Here is a 21,212-nt window from a genome sequence, read left to right on the forward strand (position 1 = left end):
AGTAAGCTAGTAAAATGCAGATTGGACCATGCTACTGTTAGCTGGTTGGACTGTATGACCCTTGAGGTCCTTTCTATTTCCTTCTTCACCTGTATGTCTTTAATAATTACCCACTCTATTCCGAAGAGGCTCAGAATGAACAGAATAGAAGGCAGTTATTTCTTGGCTGGAAGATGAACCACTGGTGGAAGACTAACCCAGCACATAAGATCCTAAACCAAGGATTAAAAAAATTCTATGTATGGGAGAGGAATGGCTGAGACAGAGGTTTGGCCATCTCCACAACTTCCCATAAGATGGACTGTGGCATTGAAGAAGAGGAAGAAGAAGAAGAAGAAGAAGAAGAAGAAGAAGAAGAAGAAGAAGAAGAAGAAGAAGAAGAAGAAGAAGAAGAAGAAGAAGAAGAAGAAGAAGAAGAAGAAGAAGAAGAAGAAGAGAAGAAGAAGAAGAAGAAGAAGAAGAGGAAGAAGAAGAAGAAGAGGAGGAGGAGGAGGAGGAGGAGGAGTTTGGATTTATATCCCCCCTTTCTCTCCTGCAGGAGACTCAAAGGGGCTTACAATCTACTTGCCCTTCCCCCCTCACAACAAACACCCTGTGTTAAGAGCTCTTAACCTCCTACGCCAATGATGGAAGGAATGCCATCAAGGGTATCAACCCCTGGGCCATACCTGTCATTAGGTGCACTGCTGAAATCATAAACTGGACACAGGCTGATCTGAATGCACTAGATAGAAAAAGAAGAAGGAGGAGGAGGAGGAGGAGAGGAGGAGGAGGAGGAGGAGAAGGAGAAGGAGAAGGAGAAGAGGAGGAGGAGGAGTTTGGATTTATATCCCCCTCTCCCTCCTGTAAGGAGACTCAAAGGGGCTGACAATCTCCTTGCCCTTCCCCCCCTCACAACAAACACCCTGTGAGGTAGGTGGGGCTGAGAGAGCTCTGAGAAGCTGTGACTAGCCCAAGGTCACCCAGCTGGCATGTGTGGGAGTGCCCAGGCTCATCTGAATTCCCCAGATAAGCCTCCACAGCTCAGGCGGCAGAGCGGGGAATCAAACCCGGTTCCTCCAGATTAGATACGCGAGCTCTTCACCTCCTACGCCACGGCTTCTAAAGAAATAAAAGGGGAGACCTCTCTGTGTCAGGGCTCAAGACTGGTTGGGACATTCGTGACCCAAATTCTTACCCCAGCAACGTGTTTCCGCCCTCAATGCAGAGTATCAATTTCAGAGCAAAACTGGAAGAGAAGGTCGCTGCAACTTGCATTTTCCAGTGAGAGTTCTAGGTTCAGCATTCGGACTCTGCACCATTATGGGAGAGTCGTTTGTCCTTCTTCTCCCAAACAGGGCAAGGAGAGAGAACATCCCGTCCCTCCAGATAAGTGACAGAGTTGCCTCAAGATCATTACAAAACTACATTGTCCGTGAACACAGAGCTGCACTTGCTAGCTGTCTTTTTTAACCCTTTGCCCATCTGACAGGACTGAACGTTGTTGATTTATCTATTTACTTGAAATTCTTTTATTAGCCGCCTTTCTATCTGGCAGAAATCAAGGCGGCTTACGACATAAATGAAACAACTATTACAAAAAAAAACACCTGAAGACCGCAATTTAGAAATATCCAATTAGGGCTGCCAATTTTTAAAAAACTAAATGTCAAAATGCAATCCTAAGTTGAGCTCCCTAAGGCACCTGGTGGGCCACTGCGAGTAGCAGAATGCTGGACTAGATGGACTCTGGTCTGATCCAGCTGGCGTGTTCTTATGTTCTTAAATAAAACGATCTTCGCCTGCCCCCTGAACAGCAGAAGTGAGGGAGCCAGGCATGCCACCTTGGAAAGGCTGTTCCGAAACCTCGGGGCTGGCACTGAAAAGGCCTTCTCTTGTGTGAGTTTCTTTGATTGGAGGGGCCACTCAGGAGGGCCCCTCCTTGTGGTCTTGTTGAGAACACATTTGTTCGCTGAACTCCTTTGAGATTTATTTATTTATTTTTGGTCTTTATACCCTGCCCGATATGGAGGTCTCGTGATGGCTTGCAATACAATGGCTTGCAATGTAAAAGCCCCAGTAAAAACATCAACATATAAAACAATCATAAAACCATAGTAATACACACACACACACACCCCCACACACACATAAAACTAAAGGAATATATACGCTTTCTTCACACACGCCCCAGACTGGCAGCTTCCAGAGGGGGCACCAAAAATAAAGACCAAAAAACATGGGTCAATAGCCAGAAGCCAAAACCCATAAAGTGTTGGTGCCTAGCTAATTTCCATGGGGAGGCTGTTCCACAGTTTGGGGCTGGCTATGGCGTCTCCTTACAGGAGAGAAAGGGGGGGATATAAATCCTCCTCCTCCTCGTCTTCATTTTCAAAGCAACTGGAGCCAGGGAGACTCAATGTGTGCCAAGAATCTACCATACCCACACACACACTCTCTCAGGATGTTACTTGAGGAACACAATAGGCCTCCATTCCAACGGACCAGCTCCCACTGCTGCGGGAATGATCTGTCAGGGAGTTCTGCAATACACAACAAACCAGATTAAAAAAATACTGTCCTTACCAATACCAAAGAAGGGGACAGAACAAAGACTGCTCCAACGGGCAGCTTTATCATTCTCACAAGCATGTCACCTGCGTTTCTCCACAAGTGGTCATTTCTCCCTTCCGCCTAACGAACAAAGAGAGGCCTCCGTAACTCGAAAGCTTCGCGTGCTCCCAAAAGGGACGTTTTCTTCCCGCCGCATTAAGGTTTGGTAGGGGCCAGATCCTGCCTGCAGTCCGCTCCCGCTAATTAACTCATAGCCATGGCCAAGAAAGCACTTGGAAAGGAGCCAGTTCTGCCTACAATGGGGTTTTCAGATTAATGATCAACTTGAGGCCCCCAATTACTACCGGCAGGAACAATGGTTCTGCTCACCAGGCTTGGCAGATGCAGCCCCCCCAATCTTAACACGGGCACCCACAATGGTGGGAATCTTATTCCCACCCCACCACGCCCCGCAGGACTATTTTGCCCGGCCTCTAGTGGCTCAGACTTCACCATATTGTTGACCTAAGGTCACATGCTGTGACTGTCGAGCGGAGTCCCTAATTTATTAATTGGTATCAGCGCTGGGATTGGCAAAGCAATCTGACATATCCACAGACTGCTGCGAGGGAGTTTTTGCCGAACCGCTCCAGTGTCATTATGCAAGCGATGGGAAAAGCCGCCATAATAGCAACAGGGCAGGAGCAGAGAAAACCTCCAGTGCTTTGCTTTCATGAATAGGCCTTTCAAAAGGCTCTTTTTTTAGCGAGCTCGACTATGCCTTCTTCTCCCCCCCTCCACACACACACACAGCCCCCCCGCCATTTCCCTTGCTGTGGATGCAGCTACGTTAGCAATAACAGAAGCCTGTGTACTTTCCAGAGCAGTCCTTGGGTATTACAGAAAGATACCTCTAAAGTTTCACAGGACAAGGAAATGCAAACCAAAGAGCCCAGGAAGAGGGAGAGAAACCCCTCCAAGAAATTTGGGATCGCTCACCCTAAACAACTCTGGAACTATAAGAGAAAATTATTGCAGGGCCAATCTTTCTTTTTGCACACACACAAGGCGGCGTGTTCTTAAGAAACGGTAATTCTCGAGGTCTCCCACCACCTCAAATCTCCTCTGATTTACAAGGCGGCAACCCGCGGTGGCTGCCTTCCAGGGTGCTTTACGGGCTTGCTAAGGGTGAAGGCGGTGACATTTGTCTTCGCTAACTAAAGAAAAGCCATAGTGGGGTGCTGTGTGGTTTCCGGGCTGTATGGCCGTGTTCTAGCAGCATTCTCTCCTGACGTTTCGCCTGCATCTGTGGCTGGCATCTTCAGACATCAGATCCTCTGAAGATTCCAGCCACAGATGAAGGCGAAACGTCAGGAGAGAATGCCAAGCTAGAACACGGCCATACAGCCCAGAAATCACACAGTGCCCCAGTGATTCCGGCCGTGAAAGCCTTCGACAATACAAAGCCATAATTGGTGTGAATGTTAAAAGCGGGACGACAGGGTGAGCGGGAACTCACACCAACACCCTCCGTGTCACAAGTTTTTGTTAAAAAAGCACTTTTAAAAAACCCACAGAAAGGAACAATCCGTGGGGTTTAACTTTCAACCATTACTGCCTTTTAAAGTACAGTTGACTCCAACTTCGGAGCCATTTAATTCGGTTTTTTTTTTGGTCTTGTGTGAAACGCTTCCAAGATCTGTGTATGGGGAATACCGGGACATACTATGGAGCTCTTCTCAATCGCGCCGCTGTCAACGGAAGCCAAGAACACAAACTCAGGACCTCTACCGTCCATCCTGCCCATTCAAAACAAGATTCTCGGCCTTCAGCTGCCCAGTTCTCTTTGCTCACTGCCTTGGTGCTGTTGCTGCCTTCTCGAGAAGGTGGTAAGGACTGAATCCTCTTTGGGAAACACTGACCCTAAATCATGCAACGTCTGCTCAACCTTTGGCACTACCTGCCACAGGAAATCACATCAGTTAGCACAAAGAGTTTCCAGAAGCAGATTATACCAGATGTTTTGACGTTCAAGGAAACCTTTCCAAAAGTCGACCTGCCTGCAAAGGAGGGGAGAAAGAGGATGCATTTCTAGCTGGCTTTTCTTCCTAGCTGGAACTCAAGAGCAGCTTTACACATCGTTTCCCAACCCCTCCATTTTCTCACATCTACCACCCTTAAAATAGGCCTGGCTGTGTTACCTCAAGAGAACTTGTGATGGGCCCAAGTTTGCCCAGCAAGATACCACTTTAGAAGTAGGAATTCAAACCCATGTTGCCCAGGGTCCTAGTCTGTTGCTCTAAGCCCTGGCTCCTAAATGAACAGCAGGGGGATCTGGCAGATATTCAAGCTCCCCAATCATGTTGTGTCAGGCCACATCTTGCCCACAAGAAGACGAAAAGAGTTTGGATTTATACCCCCCTTTCTCTCCTGCAGGAGACTCAAAGGGCTTACAATCTGCCCTTCCCCCCCTCACAACAAACACCCTGTGAGGTGTGGGTGGGAGAACTGGGAGAGCCCGAGAAGCTTCAGTGACTAGCCCAAGTCCACCCAGCTGGCGTGTGTTAGGAGTGCCAGGCCTAATCTGAATTCCCCAGATAAGCCTCCACAGCTCAGGCGGCAGAGCTGGGAATCAAACCCGGTTCCTCCAGATTAGATACATGAGCTCTTAACCTCCTACGCCACTGCTGCTCCAAGGGAAAAGATCAGCAGAAGAAGAAGAGCTTGGATTTATAATCGGCCTTTCTCTCCTGTAAAGAGACTCAAGGCAGCTTACAAACTCCTTTCCCTTCCTCTCCCCACAACAGACACCTTGTGAGGCCGGTGGGGCTGAGTGTGTTCAGAGAGAACTGTGACTGGCCCAAGGTCACCCAGCAGGCTTCATGTGGAGGAGTGGAGAATCAAACCTGGGTTCTCCCAATTAGAGTCCGCCACTCATGTGGAGGAATGGGGAATTAAACCCGGTTCTCCAGATTAGAATCCACCTGCTCTTAACCGCTACACCAGGCTGGTTCTCGAGAGAACATACCATCTTGATGTTCCAGAGCTAAGGGGCTCTGAAACATACAGGGGAAGGAAACACGAAGAACAGATCTGCTGGTGCAACAAGTCTTGACAGACAGAAGAACTTCCACTTCCTGGCATCACGTACCTTCCTGCCAACCAGATGACAGCAGACGGATGTTGCCATCACATCCTGTATGTCAACTTCCCTAAATATCAAGAGACCACAACCAGCAGACCCAAGACTGAATGGGATGAATCAGTGGTCTGGGTTGTCAAGGAAACATAACCAACAACTGAAAATATCACATCATCCATCTTGCATTCAATGCACTGAAATAGAGAAAACTTGTCCAGTAGAACCTTGCAGGCCAACAAGATTTAGAGCCGTGGTGGCGAACCTTTGGCACTCCAGATGTTATGGACTACAATTCCCATCAGCCCCTGCCAGCATGGCCATGCTGGCAGGGGCTGATGGGAATTGTAGTCTACAACATCTGGAGTGCCAAAGGTTCGCCACCACTGATTTAGAAGGTATCAGCTTTCAAGATTTAGAAGGTATCAGCTTTCACTGTTGTTCACCGCCCAGAGCCCATCGGGGGTAGGGCGGTATAAAAAACCTATAAATAAATAAATAAATAAATAAATAAATAAATAAATAAATAAAAAAAAAAGAGCAAAATGGAGGCATCTAATGAATCACAGAATCCTAGAGTTGGAAGAGACCCCAAGGGCCATCCAGTCCAACCCCCTGCAATGTGGGAACACACAATCAAAGCAATCCTCACAGATGGCCATCCAGCCTCTCTAAAAACCTCCAAAGAGGAGACTCCACCACATCCCGAGGCAGTGAATTCCACTGTCAAACAGCCCTGACTGACAGAAAGTTCTTCCTGATATTTAGGTGGAATCTCTTCTCCTTCACCTTGAACCCATCACTCCTGGTCCTAGTCTCTGGAGCTGCAGAAAACAAGGTTGCTCCCTCACCAACATGACATCCCTTCAAATCTCTAAACAGGGCTATCACGTCACCCCTTAACTTTCTCTTAGGGAGATTTTACTCTCGAAAGCTCATACCCTAAAAATCTCGCTGGTCTCGGAGGCTCTGCTGACTTCAGAAGTTCTATTCCGGATCAACACAGCTAGCCTCTGAAACTGTTTTCATAAAAGGCAATTTTAGGTTGCCAACATCCGCATCATTTTGACACTGACCATGACTTGTTTTTTGCTGATAAAATCAATTAACCAAGCTGGTCGTGCACCTGCCTCCATGAGAACCCAAGTCACCAGTCCTGATATTTCGCGAATGGGTTTCATTTATTTATTTGGAAATCAGATTAATTAGCTGCACCAGTTCAATTTCAGCTTTGGGCTCTACTATATTTATTCCACAAATTTATTCATCAAATGTAGGTAACTAAACTGAATCTACAACATATAGGGCGATTCCGCACACGAGTAAAATAGGTTCGACCCAGTTCCCTGAGAAGGGTACTAACCTAGGTTGAAGCCATTGTTGTTCCCCACTGCAACCAGCTTGATCCCAGCTTGGAGGGCGGAATCATCCTGTGCCTCTTCGCCGCTCCGTTCCGATTGGCTACTGTTCTACGACCATTTTCCGTCTATCCCCACACACGTTATTAAAAAAAACTGCCACAGGAATGGAGGGACGAAGAAAGCGTTTTTTGATTGGCCAGCTGTACACATGCCTGAAACACTCAGCTGTGATTGGCTGAATGGGGGACTCCTGGCACCAGAGATTCCGCACTTTACTGGAATCGAGCTGAGTTCGAGCGTGGTTCCCTGAAAAAGTAGTCATTCCCAACTGGAGTTGGAAATTTGACCGTTACACGGGGCAAAGCTGGTACAAAACCACGTCGATCCCAGTGGTTGTGCGGAGCACTTAGGTCGAACGCAGCTCGAACTTAGGTCGATAACGCAAGTGCGGAATCTACCATAGACACATATAATCCAGCATTTTTTACAAAGCCAGGCCCAGAAAGAAAAGCTAAGCCAATTCATGTTCGGCCGCTCCAGCCCCGAATAACCATTTTAATAATATTATAAGTGGATGCAGCACTCTTCAAGTCTGCGTTGCGAGACGTTGCTTTAATGGGGTACGCAATCAAACTGACAAAAGCAAGGAACGAGATGGTGAATTCTAAATTAAAGCCAAGAGCCCTTCCATCTGGGCAGGGAACTGCACACAACTGTGAAAGTTTATTTCAGAAGTCAACAAGGTGAGTGCCGGTTATACGTTTGCTGATGCACAGCTGACTCCACATAAGCAATTAATCAGTATGCCGAGGAAACTCTTTAATTGCAGATTAAAAATATGACTTTTTAATCACAGCAGCCCCTCTGTGAAATGCTTTCGGGGCTCACGGTCCCGGTGTAAACCGACAGTTCTCGCCACTCAAGACAACAAAGGTTTTGCCAAGTGATGCGGGATTTCTCTGCCTCTGAGTGAGAGAAATTATTTAAATTAAAAAATACTGCGCCCCTCACTTGGGCCTGGCAGCGTTTCTGCATCTTAATCAATCATACAATCAATTTAAAAAACTGTTTTAGTTGGGCTAGTAGCTTGACGAGATACATCCCCGCTCTCATTCTATAAAAAAAACAAAAACTCAAGAGTGAGGTACATAGTTTTTGGCATTTGAAGTGACTTTAGTTAATTATTAATTAACAGGCATTTTACATTTTTGTGCTGCAAAGGATAGTCATGGATTTTCTTTTGGAAAAATAAAAAATATAGATTGAAGTGCAAAGTATGAGTCACATAAACTGAAAATTAAGAGAAGCCACCTTGTGTTATTACAACGGATGATATCAACACGTTTAGCTGCCTTACACTGAATCAGATTCTTGGTCCCCCAAAGTCAGAATTGCCTACTCAGGCTGGCAGCCGCTCTCCAGGGTCTAAACCAGATATCTTTCCCATCACCTCCTGCCTGGGCTCTTCAACTGGAGAAGACGGGAATGGATCCGGGGACCTCGTGCATGCGAAGCAGATGCTCCACCACTCACCTGCAAACCCCACCCTAGGGGTCTGCAACCTGCGGCTCTCCAGATGTTCATGGACTACAACTCCCATCAGCCCCTGCCACCATGGCTGATGGGAATTGTAGTCCATGAACATCTGGAGAGCTGCGGGTTGCAGACCCCTGCCCTACCCCCTAGTGAAGGGAGAAAACATTAATTCTAAACATTTCCGCTATGACCAAACAGAGGATGTTTCAGGAAGAGAGACGAGTTGTGCCCCAGCTCTGCATGTGATCGCAAAGCAAGACTAAACATACAGACCAGGAGGGTTCCACCAGGTTTCTGACTCAGCATTTCAATCTGGTGAGCTTCCAGAAGTGACTACCCTATAGCAACCAATGTAAATTTTACTGTCGGTTAAAACTTTCCCTTCCTCTGGCTCGTTAGTTCACTACAACACTTCGGCGTAGAAATGCCGCTAAACCTAAGCAATGCGCCTCTGAAGTCAAAAGTTTTCGGAGAAGGGTTTTAGATTACTTTTCTCGCACGGTGGAGAATGTTCCTGACCAAGGCATTGCTAGGAGCTCTGTGAATAACTATTCGAAGTTGAGAACAGGGCTCGTTGTGTAGGCATTAAACAGCTGGGGCTACTCAGATGTGGTGTAATTTCTATACGGTATTTTAGAATTTTATTTTTATTTATTTATAGCCCACCTACTTCCCCGATGAGAACCCAAAGCAGCTTACGTTATTCTCCTCTCGTCCACTTTACCCTCAAAACAACAAGAAGCATTCCTTCATATGAAAATACAATATTGCAAGGGAAAGTTGAAAGCAGCAGGAAAAGAGAAAGGTCCAACATGAAGAAGAGTTTAGATTTATATCCCACTTTTCTCTCCTGTAAGGAGACTCAAGGTGGCTTGCAAACTCCTTTCCCTTCCTCTCCCCTCAACAGACACCTTGTGACGCAGGTGGGGCTGAGAGAGTTCGGAGGGAACGGTGACCACTAGCCCAAGGTCACCCAGCAGGAACGTAGGAGTGCGGAAACACGTCTGGTTTACCAGATAAACCTCTGCCACTCATGTGGAGGAGTGGGAATCAAACCTGGTTCTCCAGATTAGAATCCACCTGCTCTTAACCACTACACTACGCTGAGATGGATTGGTTCGATCAAGGAGGCCGCAGCACTCAGTATGCAACACCTGAGCAGGTCAGTCAACCATATGCTATTTTGGAGGTCATTGATTCACAGGGTCGCTGTACATCGGAAGCGACTTGACAGCACTCAACAAAACATCCCCCCTCCCCCACGTCCCGCACATAGAAAACTACTAAGTCAGGAAGAAAGCTGGGATGCTATCCTTGTGCCTGAGAAGCGAGCTTTCCATGAAATGGGGGGGGGGGGGCTGTATGAAGGTCCCTGTATTCAATCCTACCCTGTTTCCCCGAAAATAAGACATCCCCTGAGAATAAGACGTAGTAGAGGTTTTGCTGAAGTACTAAATTTAAGGCATCCCCCAAAAGTAAGACGTAGCAAAGTTTTTGTTTGGAAGCATGCCCGACGAACAGAACCCAGAAAAATAAGACATCCCCTGAAAATAAGACATATTGCATCTTTGGGAGCAAAAATTAATATAAGACACTGTCTTATTTTCGGGGAATCACGGTATGAGCCTCAACCTGTGGTACAGGCCAAATTCAGATATGGCATTAAAAGATGTGCTAAGAGTTTATGCTGAAGGGCAAGCATAAAAGATAGTTTTGAGGCTGCATCCAAAACAAGCAAAGCTGAATTAATGAATTTACCGGGGGTGGGGGTGGGGGTCAGTAAGGCAAGGGTGAAGGATTCAAGCAAGCCCAAAGTTACCTCAAGATTTCTCCAAGCCACAGTTTGCTGCTGCGTCTGAACCATGCTGTAAAGCTGGTCACCACAGGGAGAACTAGGCCACAAGTGTTATACCCCAAACCAGTGATGGCGAACCTTTTCGAGATCGAGTGCCCAAATTGCAACCCAAAACTCACTTATTTATTGCAAAGTGCCAACACGGCAATTTACCCTGAATACTGAGGTTTTAGTTTAGAAAAAACGGTTGGCTCTGAGGCATGCGTTACTCAGGAGTAAGCTTGGTGGTAGTCAGTGGCTTTGCTTTGAAGCAACCATGCAACTCTTCGAATGGGTGAATCGCAACCCTAGGAGGGTTTACTCAGAAGCAAGCCCCATTGCCAGCAACCAAGCTTACTCCCAGGTAAAGAATCGCGCTTTAGTTCTTCGTATGAAAATCAGTGGGGTTGAACAGCGCTTAACTGGGTTACCTTCACTGCTTTCCCAAAACTAGGTCTTAGGTTTAATGCTAATAATAGAGCCCAGCAGCCCAGGCCAGCCTAGATCTGGGGGGGGGGGGGTGCACTCTGTTTGCCCGTGCCCATAGAGAGATCTCTGAGTGCCACCTCTGGCACCCGTGCCATAGGTTTGCCACCACTGCCCCAAACCAAGAAAGCCCTCTGTTCTAAAGCTTGCAATCTTATGCCTACTCTCTGGGAAGCAGATCCCGCTGCACTTGACTTGGCTTCAAAATAAACGCTGACAGGACTGGTCCACACAGTCATACGCTGCACTACCGCAGCTTCCATTTGGGCTATATTCTAAAAATGCAATAATAAATGTTACAGGTTATTATTACTATTATCCCCAAGTTAAAATACAAAAAGCATAGTTTTGATGGTCTTGAGTGTGTTTTTATCATTGTTGTATTTACCTTGTAAGACTTCTGGGGAGCCCTGTGGCGCTGCGTGGTAAGCTGCTGTACCACAGTCCAAGCTCTGCTCCCGACCTGAGTTCAATCCCAACAGAAGTCGGTTTTCAGGCAGCCGGTTCAAGGCTGACTCAGCCTTCCATCCTTCTGAGGTCAGGAGTGCTTAGCTTGCTGGGGGTAAAAGTGTAGATGGCTGGGGAAGGCAATGGCAAACTAGCCCATAAACCCAGTCTGCCTAGCAAACATCATGATGTGACGTCACCCCATGGGTCAGTAATGACCTGGCGCTTGCACAGGGAACTGGTTACCTTTTACCTTTTTACCTAAGCCTCCTTGAGTTCCAAAAGGTAGTTGAAGGAAAGTTTAAACTGATAACTAAATAGCTAAGAAGTCAGGCCTTGCCCAAAGCTATCCAGTAAATCTGTGGCAGAAGGGAGAACGGAATACAGCTTCCTTCCCCAGGCCTATCCAACCACACGCAACTGCAGGGCGGAGGGGGTCACACCCAGTGGTGGGATCCAAAAATTTTAGTAACGGGGTCCCATGGTGGTGGGATTCAAACAGTGGCGTAGCGCCAATGGGGCTGGGCGGGGCATGACGGGGGCGTGGCCGGGCATTCCGGGGGCGGGGCATTAATAATTTCTCTGTTACTGTAAACAACTTACTGTAAGTAAAAAAGTTCCTAATTTCCAGCTGGTATCTTTCTGTCCATCATTTAAACTCACTATAGCAAGTCCTATCGTCTACTGCCAACAGAAACAACGATTTCTCCTCTAATTGACTGCCTGTCAAATACTTAATACTTAATTTTGTTTCTAGAAATCAAAAGAAGGATACTTTCCTTAAACAAGGAACTTTACCATATTTCTAAAACATGTTTTTAAAACAGCCCAACAGGGAGAATTATCCCGTTTTCTACCTTCACTAACCAGCCACATAGGAAACAACAGGACTTTATGATTTTTGGACCTAATGGGATTTCTAACGGAAAAGCAGACCTGATTAGTAACCCCCTCTCAGCACACACAAATAATTAGTAACCCACTCTCGGGAACTGGTGAGAACCTGCTGGATCCCACCTCTGGACACACCACTCTTTACCCACTTTGTAAGGCTCCTCCAGACATTTTGCTTTGGTCACAATACCAACTGTGCAGCGTGGGGTCACAGAAACCACAGCGGAGAATCTACGAAGTACGGCAGGGGCCGGATTGACCACCTACAGTCGCACGTCGCACCAGACAAGTCTTAGTAAAAAGGTATATTTTAAACAGAGGACTAACCAACTAATCATTTATGCGGGGGGAGGGAGAGGGAAGGCTGAGATATTTGACTTACTCAAGACTACAACACAAGGTAGTGGATGAGATTTATTGATTTAAAACATGTATCAGCTACCTTTCCACTTTGCAAGAACTCAAGGTGGCTTACAACGTAAGCAACAAAGAACAATAAAATGCATTAAAAAACTACTAGTTAAAATCTTTTTTTTAACTGCCAGTAGGCAGAAGTGAACTAACCAAATGTCTTCACGAAGAAAATTGACTGCAGCTGTCTCCTAAAGGCCGTGAGGGGACACAGTGCGTCTCCCTGGAGAGGTGACCCATAATCCTGGGGTTTCCACTGAAGAAGAAGAAGAGTTTGGATTTATACCCCCCCCTTTCTCTCCTACCTGTAGGAGACTCAAAAGGGCTGACAATCTCCTTGCCCTTCCCTCCTCACAACACCCACCCTGTGAGGTAGGTGGGGCTGAGAGAGCTCCGAGAAGCTGTGACTAGCCCAAGGTCACCCAGCTGGCCTGTGTGGGAGAGCACAGGCTAATCTGAATTCCCCAGAGAAGCCTCCACAGCTCAGGCGGCAGAGCTGGGAATCAAACCCGGTTCCTCCAGATTAGATACACGAGCTCTTAACTTCCTACGCCACTGCTTTTTTACACCTATCAGATGAACTTCTTTGGTCAATGGGACAGTCAAGAAGGAGTCTCCTTGTGATCTTACTAGTGCTGGAGGGCCCCGGACAAGTGCCTCTGCAGATTTGGATGGCTACCCTGAGTTCATCAGATCTTGGAAGATACGCAGGGTTGGCTCTAGTCAGTGCTTGGATGGGAGACCACCAAGGAAGTCCAGGTTTGCTACGCAGAGGCAGGCAATGGCAAAACCACCGCCGCTCCTCTCTTGCCTTGAAAACCCTGTGACACTTTCTATAACCAGCGCTGTTCAGACGGGCACAGTCAACAATTCCTGCAGGCTAAAGTCCCTCTCAAATTACATCCGTTTCAACCCAAACTTACGACTAAAAGTTTCCATGCCAAACTATTGTCAACTTGGGGGGGGGGGGGAAATCAACCTCCTCTGTGCTCAATGGGCTGGTGAAATGCTTCTCACCAACTCAGAGAATCAACAACATTCCGGCGGGACCTTTCCCCTTCTTTCCCAGCCGAGCAAACCCTTGACCCTGCACCGACTGTCCAGGCCGGACTCTCCTAGTCCTGCCAGGCGGGCCTCCCCCACCCCCACCCCCTGTCCCATGTATATAAACACACGCTTGTCACACACTCCATCAGCTGTTTGGGCTGCTCCGCCCCGGCCTCGGTTTCCGGGTAGTAACAGAACAGCCAATCAGCTGACACGGAGGTGCAGCCCGGAGGCCTTTCCCCTGCAAAGGCTTTTCCAAAACAAGCTGTCCCTGGGTCCTTCCGGAGCACGAAGGGAATGCTGTGCTAAGGGGGGGGGGAATCCCTCCTACTCCATGACCTGATCCCATTTCTCCAAAACCTCTGAAGGGAGGGAGGGAGGCTGGGGGGAAGACTTGGAACTTTTAAGTTTCCAAATAATTGGTGCCAGAGCACACACGGTTAGGTTGCAAAAGGTGCAGAGCTGTTTTTTTTTTTTTAAAGGAAACTTGGTTGGAAACTCTACAGGCAAGAGGCCTACAAGCACCAGTGGGGAATCAATGCGGTTGGGACTGCGATTTTCCAGCGAGGACGAGACAAAAATGCTCTGAGCTCAGCTCCTAAGGTTCTTTCGAAGGTTTGCTCAATGTTTAGAGAAGCGTCCGAAAAAGGAGCCGAGTGACTCAGAGTTTCAGATCGCCACCGCGCCACTAACAAAGACGAGGTTTTCTTCTTTTGAACGCCAAACACGTGAACGGCTCGCTCATGTAACACAAGAGGATCGGCAACCAGCCTCTCCCTCGGCCCTTGGATGTGTGTACATAAGGCATAGACAGACATGCCGAGAGATTAAAAATAGGAAAGGGAGGGGGGAGGGGAGGGGAAGAGCAACAACCACCTCCCCACCAAACCTGTCAGAGCAGTGAGAAGGCAGCACCACGACCCGGCGCCCTGTGCGGGGCCGCCACCCCCCTCCCTTTCCCACATCACAAAGTTAGGTAGGGACAGGCTCGCAGGCTATAAATCACAATTACAGAGCAGAAGCCGTTCGAAAGGGAAGGAGAGGAGAGGCCACGCTCCAAAAAGCACAGGAAAGGGACCGGCTCTGCCGTTTAACCACCCTCAAAAGTGGTTGCTCCTGCTGATCCGGGCTGCTCTCAACCTGGAAACGGAGGAAACGAAAGCCCCACTGAAGTCAAAAGGGAATCTTAAGCAGACCCAGAGAGAAGGAGGTCCTGCGGCCACCGTGGAGGCCTACGTCCCCTGAGCAGGCCACAGACAAAAAGAAAGGCCGGCCTATATGGTCGTGGCATTATGCACCCCCAGACAGACAGGTCTCCCTCACTCAAAATGCCCAGAATTATAATAAGAACTCAGGTTAGAGGGCATTAAGAAGAGGAGGAGCGGGAGGGTTTCTTTTGTCAAGATTAGAAGGGGAAGGATCAGCAGCTAACCAGAGCCGGGGGAGGAAGGCCCTGGACAACATATTTGCTCTCCACCGTCAAATTAAACAGCAACCACCACCGAGCCCAACCAAAGTCGTTTCAAAACACACAGACACAACCCTGCTCTTTGTCTCCTAAAATGCCACGGTCTTTCAGTGTGCCAGCTACCAAGTGAGCACAAAGTGGGGGAGGGCGAAGGGAGGAAAGGATAGGTTAGGTCACAGTGGGCCTCATCTTTCCATAATCCAGCAGCCTTTTTAAAATTTATACATAATGAGAATCTTGGGAGGGGTCCCTCCCGCTCGAGCTGAACAGCTGGAGCCCTAACCCTCTCTCGAGCCAAGAGAGAGAAAATTAACTACTAAATGAAGTTTTGCATTCAAGGGAGCAGGACACGGACGGGAGACTCAGGCAAGGGATAAAAATAGCTCTGATTCCAGGGAAATCACAAACCACTTCCTAATGTTTGGGGAGACGACCGGCGGATAGATTATTAAACACCCTTTTTTGGGTTTTTTAAAATATACACACAGTTGTCAGGGGGTCGGTAGCTCACCGGGGCCTTGTCCTAATTCCGCCGGCAGGTCTAATCTAAACAAGTTTGTTTATCGCTGGAAACTAAACGCTATTTGTAACCTTCTCCCCCCACCACTACATATTTAATTCCGTCTCGATTAAATTCTCCTGGGGGAGGTTAGCACAGCCAATAAACATCTCTGGATGGATTCCTGTGGCCTACACCAACGCCAGCGCTCCCCCTACCCGATAAACAGAACTATTAATAAAACAATTCTACCAGCAAATTCGCTGCAATAATTCAGAGGCAAGCCACCCTCCGTATATATTTACACGTATTCACACAAACAAAAGATACGATCCTGTTAAAGGGCCGGAGCAAACCACACACAGAAAAACAAAAATAGGTTCTCCGTGAAGGGATATTAAAAAAAAAAAGAATCTACAGAGGACTGAAGTGTTACATAAACAAAACCAGCAACAAGAAAAGGGGAGAGAGGAGAAAAAGGGGTGAAGGATTTGCGCTGTTTTCAATCATTTCCTCCCAATACTTCCCCACTGTGTTGGCATTGTTTTCTAGGTACCCCCTCCTCGGTGAATTCCCCCCCTCCCACAAAGGCTAGTCCCAGAATAATCCCAAATAGCAGACTAGACCGAAAACTGAGTCAATAGTAGCACACCATCAGAAGCTGATCACAAGACTGTAACTGTCAACAACCCCCCCACCCCCTAAGTCTGTCCTATTGCTCTCCACCCCACAATGTTCATTCCTGTGCAAAAAGGGGGGGGGGAGGAGAGAGAGATAACATGATTGACAGGGGGGATTATTATGCAAAGACTGCCACAATACCTGAAAAGGGGGGGGGGGTTGGATCATAAAGGAGGCAGGCAAAAGCAAAGCCCCCCCCCCCCCCAATTTTTCCTTAGCCTAAGAAAAATCCTGATGGGATTCCTCTGTTTATAGGAAGCAACAGGGGGGCCGAACACCCCAAGAGATTATGGCTCTGGGAACGGGCAGGCAGAATTATAACCCCCCTCCATCATTTCCTTTGTGGGGGGGGGGGAGAAACCGACATGGGAAGGCAGCTGTTGTCCAGGAAAGGTGGCTGTATAGGTGGGGCCCCATTATCTGCTACAACTTAGCTGTTCCTTTCAATGGGGTCTCACCACAATATTTTTTTTAAAGGATTGAGGTGCTGGGGAGAAAAATAATAGGGTGGGGGGGAGACTGGGGAGGGGAAAGCTGATCTTTATGATGTCGACACAAAGCCCGAGGTCCACCCCCCCACTCCCCAAAGAAAACAAGCTACCTGGCTGGGAAGGGGAAGTTCCCCAAAAGCTCTAACCCTAATCCCTGTTGGAAAAGAGGTTTTATCTCCTGATTTGGAGGGGGGGGGGGTTGTTGGTCGCTCCTACCTTGTAGGCCTGAAAATAAGACCCTTTTATTCAGTGGCTTGCTATGTGTGTATTTGGCAGGGGGGGGTTGCTTTGTCCAAATGTGGGTCTCCTTTGGCACGCATATATCAGGACTTCATCCCCCCCTCCCCATATTTCTTAACAGCCTGATTGTTTTCCTTCACCTGGGGCTGGAGGGATGTTTTCACTCCACTTCAACTGGGGGGGGGGGAATTAATTCCCCCTTCATTAACTGGGTGGGTTTCTATTCTTCAAGAGTGGGACTTCCCTCCCAGCCAGATTATCATTGGGGGTCATCTCTCTCTCTCTTTCTCCCCTGCCCTTTCTAAGCCTTTTAATTATTATGAGGGGGGGCATAAATCTTTTTGTTTTTAACATATTGAGGGGGAGACCTTCTCTTCTGAAACCCCCCCCCCATTATATGGGGGGTCCTTCTTTTCTCACCCCCAGCCAGTTTATGTCTTTCTTTCACCTGCAGCTGGAAGGGGGGGGGGGGAAGAGAATACTATTATTAAAACAGCATTTCCCCAAATGATCCAAGGATTAATTATTAAAATAGTGTTTCCCTAATAATCCAAGGAAATTTCTACTTATTCCCATATCACTTGGGGTTGGGGGGGGGAGTAAACACTCCTCCTGAAGTCCTGTTTACCCCAATTCCACGGGGGGGGGGAGATTTTTTCCCCTTTCTATGGACCCCCCCCCCAAACAAGTCTTCATTCCATCACAAGCTGCACCTCTCAATATAGTAAGGGGGGGTACCTGTCCAGCTGTGACCCCCCCCCCAACACACACATATATGAATTCCAGTGGGGAGGGGGGGAAGAGGAAGGTTTCTTTCTCTGTCTAAAGCCCCCCCCCCAAAAAAAAATCCCACCCCACCCCCACTCCAGGTAAGGATACAGCTTGACCACGTCGGTGTCCATCCGCCTCTTGCCCGGGCTGGGGGAGGACATGGTGCCCCCCCGGCCGGCGGCCCCTCCCGGGCGGAGTCTCGAGCTGCCTCCCTTGTCCTGTCAGGACCCCTCTGCGCTGGGGGAGGGGGGGGTGGAAGGGGGTCCGAGCCCCGCTCTGCGCCTGCGCGGAGGCCTCCCCCTCGCGGCCGCGGCCCCTCCCTTCACGAGCCGGCTCTTCCTGGCCCCCTCCCCGCGCTCCTCTCGCTGCAGCCGCCGCCGCCGCTTCGCCCTCCTCAGGCTCCAGGCCCCGCTCCGCTTCCTGCGCCCGCCCGCGCCCCAATTGCCGCTCCGGCTCCGCTCGCTGCCTCCGAAGCTTCTCCTCTGGACCCCTGACGTCAGCCACAGTGATGTCACCGCTCAGCCCTCGCCTCATTGGAGCGAGGCCCTGATGACGCCGCGCGCGTCACGGCTCCGGGCCCGCCTCCCGCTCTCGCCGCGCGCGGCACGCCGGGAGTTGTAGTTCTGTTCCTCTGAGGCGAAGTCGAAAATGGGGGGCTGGGGGTGGGGGGAAGGTGCGTGTAGGCCTCTATAGCCCCCCCCCACCACCACCACCACCACCACGTTTTTCCTAAGGAGGACACGATGTTTAAATTTAAGCAGTTTGTAAATGCATATAATCAGTCCTGAGAGAGGGGGAAGTAATACAAGAGGGCATCTGAGCATGGGCAGAGATCCTCTCACTTCCTCGTATGTCTGAGGAAAGGCTAAGCTAGACTTTCAGGTCAGGCTTACAAGTGTTTATAAGGAAAGAAGAGGAAAAGGAAAAAAAGTAATACAAGAGGGCATCTGAGCATGGGCAGAGGTCCTCTCACTTCCTCGTATGACTGAGGAAAGGCTAAGCTAGACTTTCAGGTCAGGCTTACAAGTGTTTATAAGAAAAGAAGAGGAAAAGGAAAAAAGTAATACAAGAGGGCATCTGATCATGGGCAGAGGTCCTCTCACTTCCTCGTATGTCTGAGGAAAGGCTAAGCTAGACTTTCAGGTCAGGCTTACAAGTGTTTATAAGGAAAGAAGAGGAAAAGGAAAAAAAGTAATACAAGAGGGCATCTGAGCATGGGCAGAGGTCCTCTCACTTCCTCGTATGTCTGAGGAAAAGCTAAGCTAGACTTTCAGGTCAGGCTTACAAGTGTTTATAAGAAAAGAAGAGGACAAGGAAAAAAGTAATACAAGAGGGCATCTGAGCATGGGCAGAGGTCCTCTATACTTCCTCGTATGATACTCGAGGAAAGCTAAGCTAGACTTTCAGGTCAGGCTTACAAGTGTTTATAAGAAAAGAAGAGGACAAGGAAAAAAGTAATACAAGAGGGCATCTGAGGGGAAGTAATACAAGAGGGCATCTGAGCATGGGCAGAGGTCCTCTCGCTACTGCATAGTCTGAGGAAAAGCCAAGCTAGACTTTCAGGTCCAGCAGGCTTACAAGTGTTTACTAATGAAAAGAAGAGGAACAAGGAAAAAAAAGAAAGTAATGGCCAGAGAGGGCATCTGAGAATGGGCAGAGGTCCTCTCACTTCCTAAAGCGTATGTCTGAGGAAAAGCTAAGCTTAAAATTTTCAGGTCGAGGAAAGCATAAGTGTGTTTATAAGAAAAAGAAGAGGACAAGGAGGAAAAAAAGAAGTAATACAAGAGGGCATCTGAGCATGGGCAGAGGTCCTCTCACTTCCTCATAAGTTTGAGGAAAGGCTAAGCTAGACTTTCAGGTCAGGCTTACAAGTGTAAAAGAAAAGAAGAGGAAAAGGGAAAAAAGGGGGGGAAGTAGCACAGTAGTTGATTTTAACTCATGTCTTTCCTACCTTGAACACTGAGCATGGCTGGTTTGGTTAGAGTGTTGGGTTTGGGAAGCTTGAGTTTGAACCCACGTTCTGCCACTGGGTGACCTTAAACCAGTCGCTGTCTCTCAGCTTAAGCTACCTCGCAGGGTCGTTGTGCAGATAAAATGGAGGACGGGAGAATGTGGTTGCGGCACTCTTGGGGTCGCCACTGGGGACAAAATCAGAGTATAAGTGTCAAAGTAAACAAATACAGAGGCACAGAGGCACTATTGCTTCAATACTGGGGAGCCAGACAACCTCCCCTCCCCACCCGCAACTCCATTTTAGGATATCAGTTTATTTGGAAACTTTCCCTTCCTCACACGCAAAATAATGCGTTTTCAAACCACTTTCACAACTGTTTGCAAGTGGATTTTGCCATTCCGCACAGCTTCAAAGAGCACTGAAAGCAGTTTGAAAGTGTATTATTCTGCACGTGCGGAATGAGCCTTATAGCCTTATTTCTTATTCAAGAGCAAGTATTAGTATCACAAGGGAGCTAACAAGAGAGAGCAGAGTGTGAACGCGGGGGGGAGGGGGGGCAGAGGTTGGCTGTCCCTCCCCCAAAACCTCTCATTTTAATAAGCGTATTGGCCCTGGGTTCACCCTCTCTTTAGCAAATAGAAAATGCTATTGCAAATTCACGGGAACCCAACAAAAATGACCACTTGGGGGTCCCTGTGCTTGCTGTGGCCACCTGCTCTCTCACCCCTGAGAAAATCACTGGTCCACTGAATCTCAGAAAGCTAAGCCTTAAAAGAGTCATTAGGGTGCACAATGCTTGAAAGCTTTGTGCAGAAGTCTTTGTTAAATTGCATTTTGTAATTTTAACTATATTTTTAACCATTTTCACGTTTGCCGCCTTGAGATCTCTGACTGGGTGGAAAGGCAGCACCAAAGGCTTTTAAAATGAAGAAGAAGAAGAAGAAGAAGAAGAAGAAGAAGAAGAAGAAGAAGAAGAAGAAGAAGAAGAAGAAGAAGAAGAAGAAGGAAGAAGAAGAAGAAGAAGAAGAAGAAGAAGAGGAGGAGGAGGAGGAGGAGTAGTTTGGATTTATATCCCCCCTTTCTCTCCTGCAGGAGACTCAAAGGGGCTGACAATCTCCTTGCCCTTCCCCCCTCACAACAAACACCCTGTGAGGTAGGTGGGGCTGAGAGAGCTCCGAGAAGCTGTGACTAGCCCAAGGTCACCCAGCTGGCGTGTGTGGGAGTGCCCAGGCTAATCTGAATTCCCCAGATAAGCCTCCATAGCTCAGGCGGCAGAGCTGGGAATCAAACCCAGTTCCTCCAGATTCGATACACACGCTCTTAACCTCCTACGCCACTGCTGCTCTCAATAATGTTAAGTATAAATAAATGTTAAGTATTATATTATTTTACACATTACTGGAGATATGGTGTGTTTGTGG

The 21,212-nt window shown here is 48.1% G+C and overlaps 1 protein-coding gene across 1 annotated transcript in view; it reads right to left on the reverse strand.

Moving 5' to 3' along the window:
• The window catches only part of UBE2H (ubiquitin conjugating enzyme E2 H), a 60,317-nt gene extending 41,983 nt beyond the window's left edge, over nucleotides 1–18,334 (reverse strand). The window contains exon 1 of the mRNA XM_048499995.1: nucleotides 17,946–18,334. Within this exon, the coding sequence (XP_048355952.1) occupies nucleotides 17,946–17,998 (53 nt within the window). The 5' untranslated portion in view covers nucleotides 17,999–18,334. The remainder of the gene's footprint in view (nucleotides 1–17,945) is intronic.
• Between the last annotated feature and the right edge of the window lie 2,878 nt (nucleotides 18,335–21,212).

This window comes from Sphaerodactylus townsendi, linkage group LG06 (genome assembly GCF_021028975.2).
Source record: "Sphaerodactylus townsendi isolate TG3544 linkage group LG06, MPM_Stown_v2.3, whole genome shotgun sequence".
In the NCBI taxonomy this organism is placed as follows: domain Eukaryota; kingdom Metazoa; phylum Chordata; class Lepidosauria; order Squamata; family Sphaerodactylidae; genus Sphaerodactylus; species Sphaerodactylus townsendi.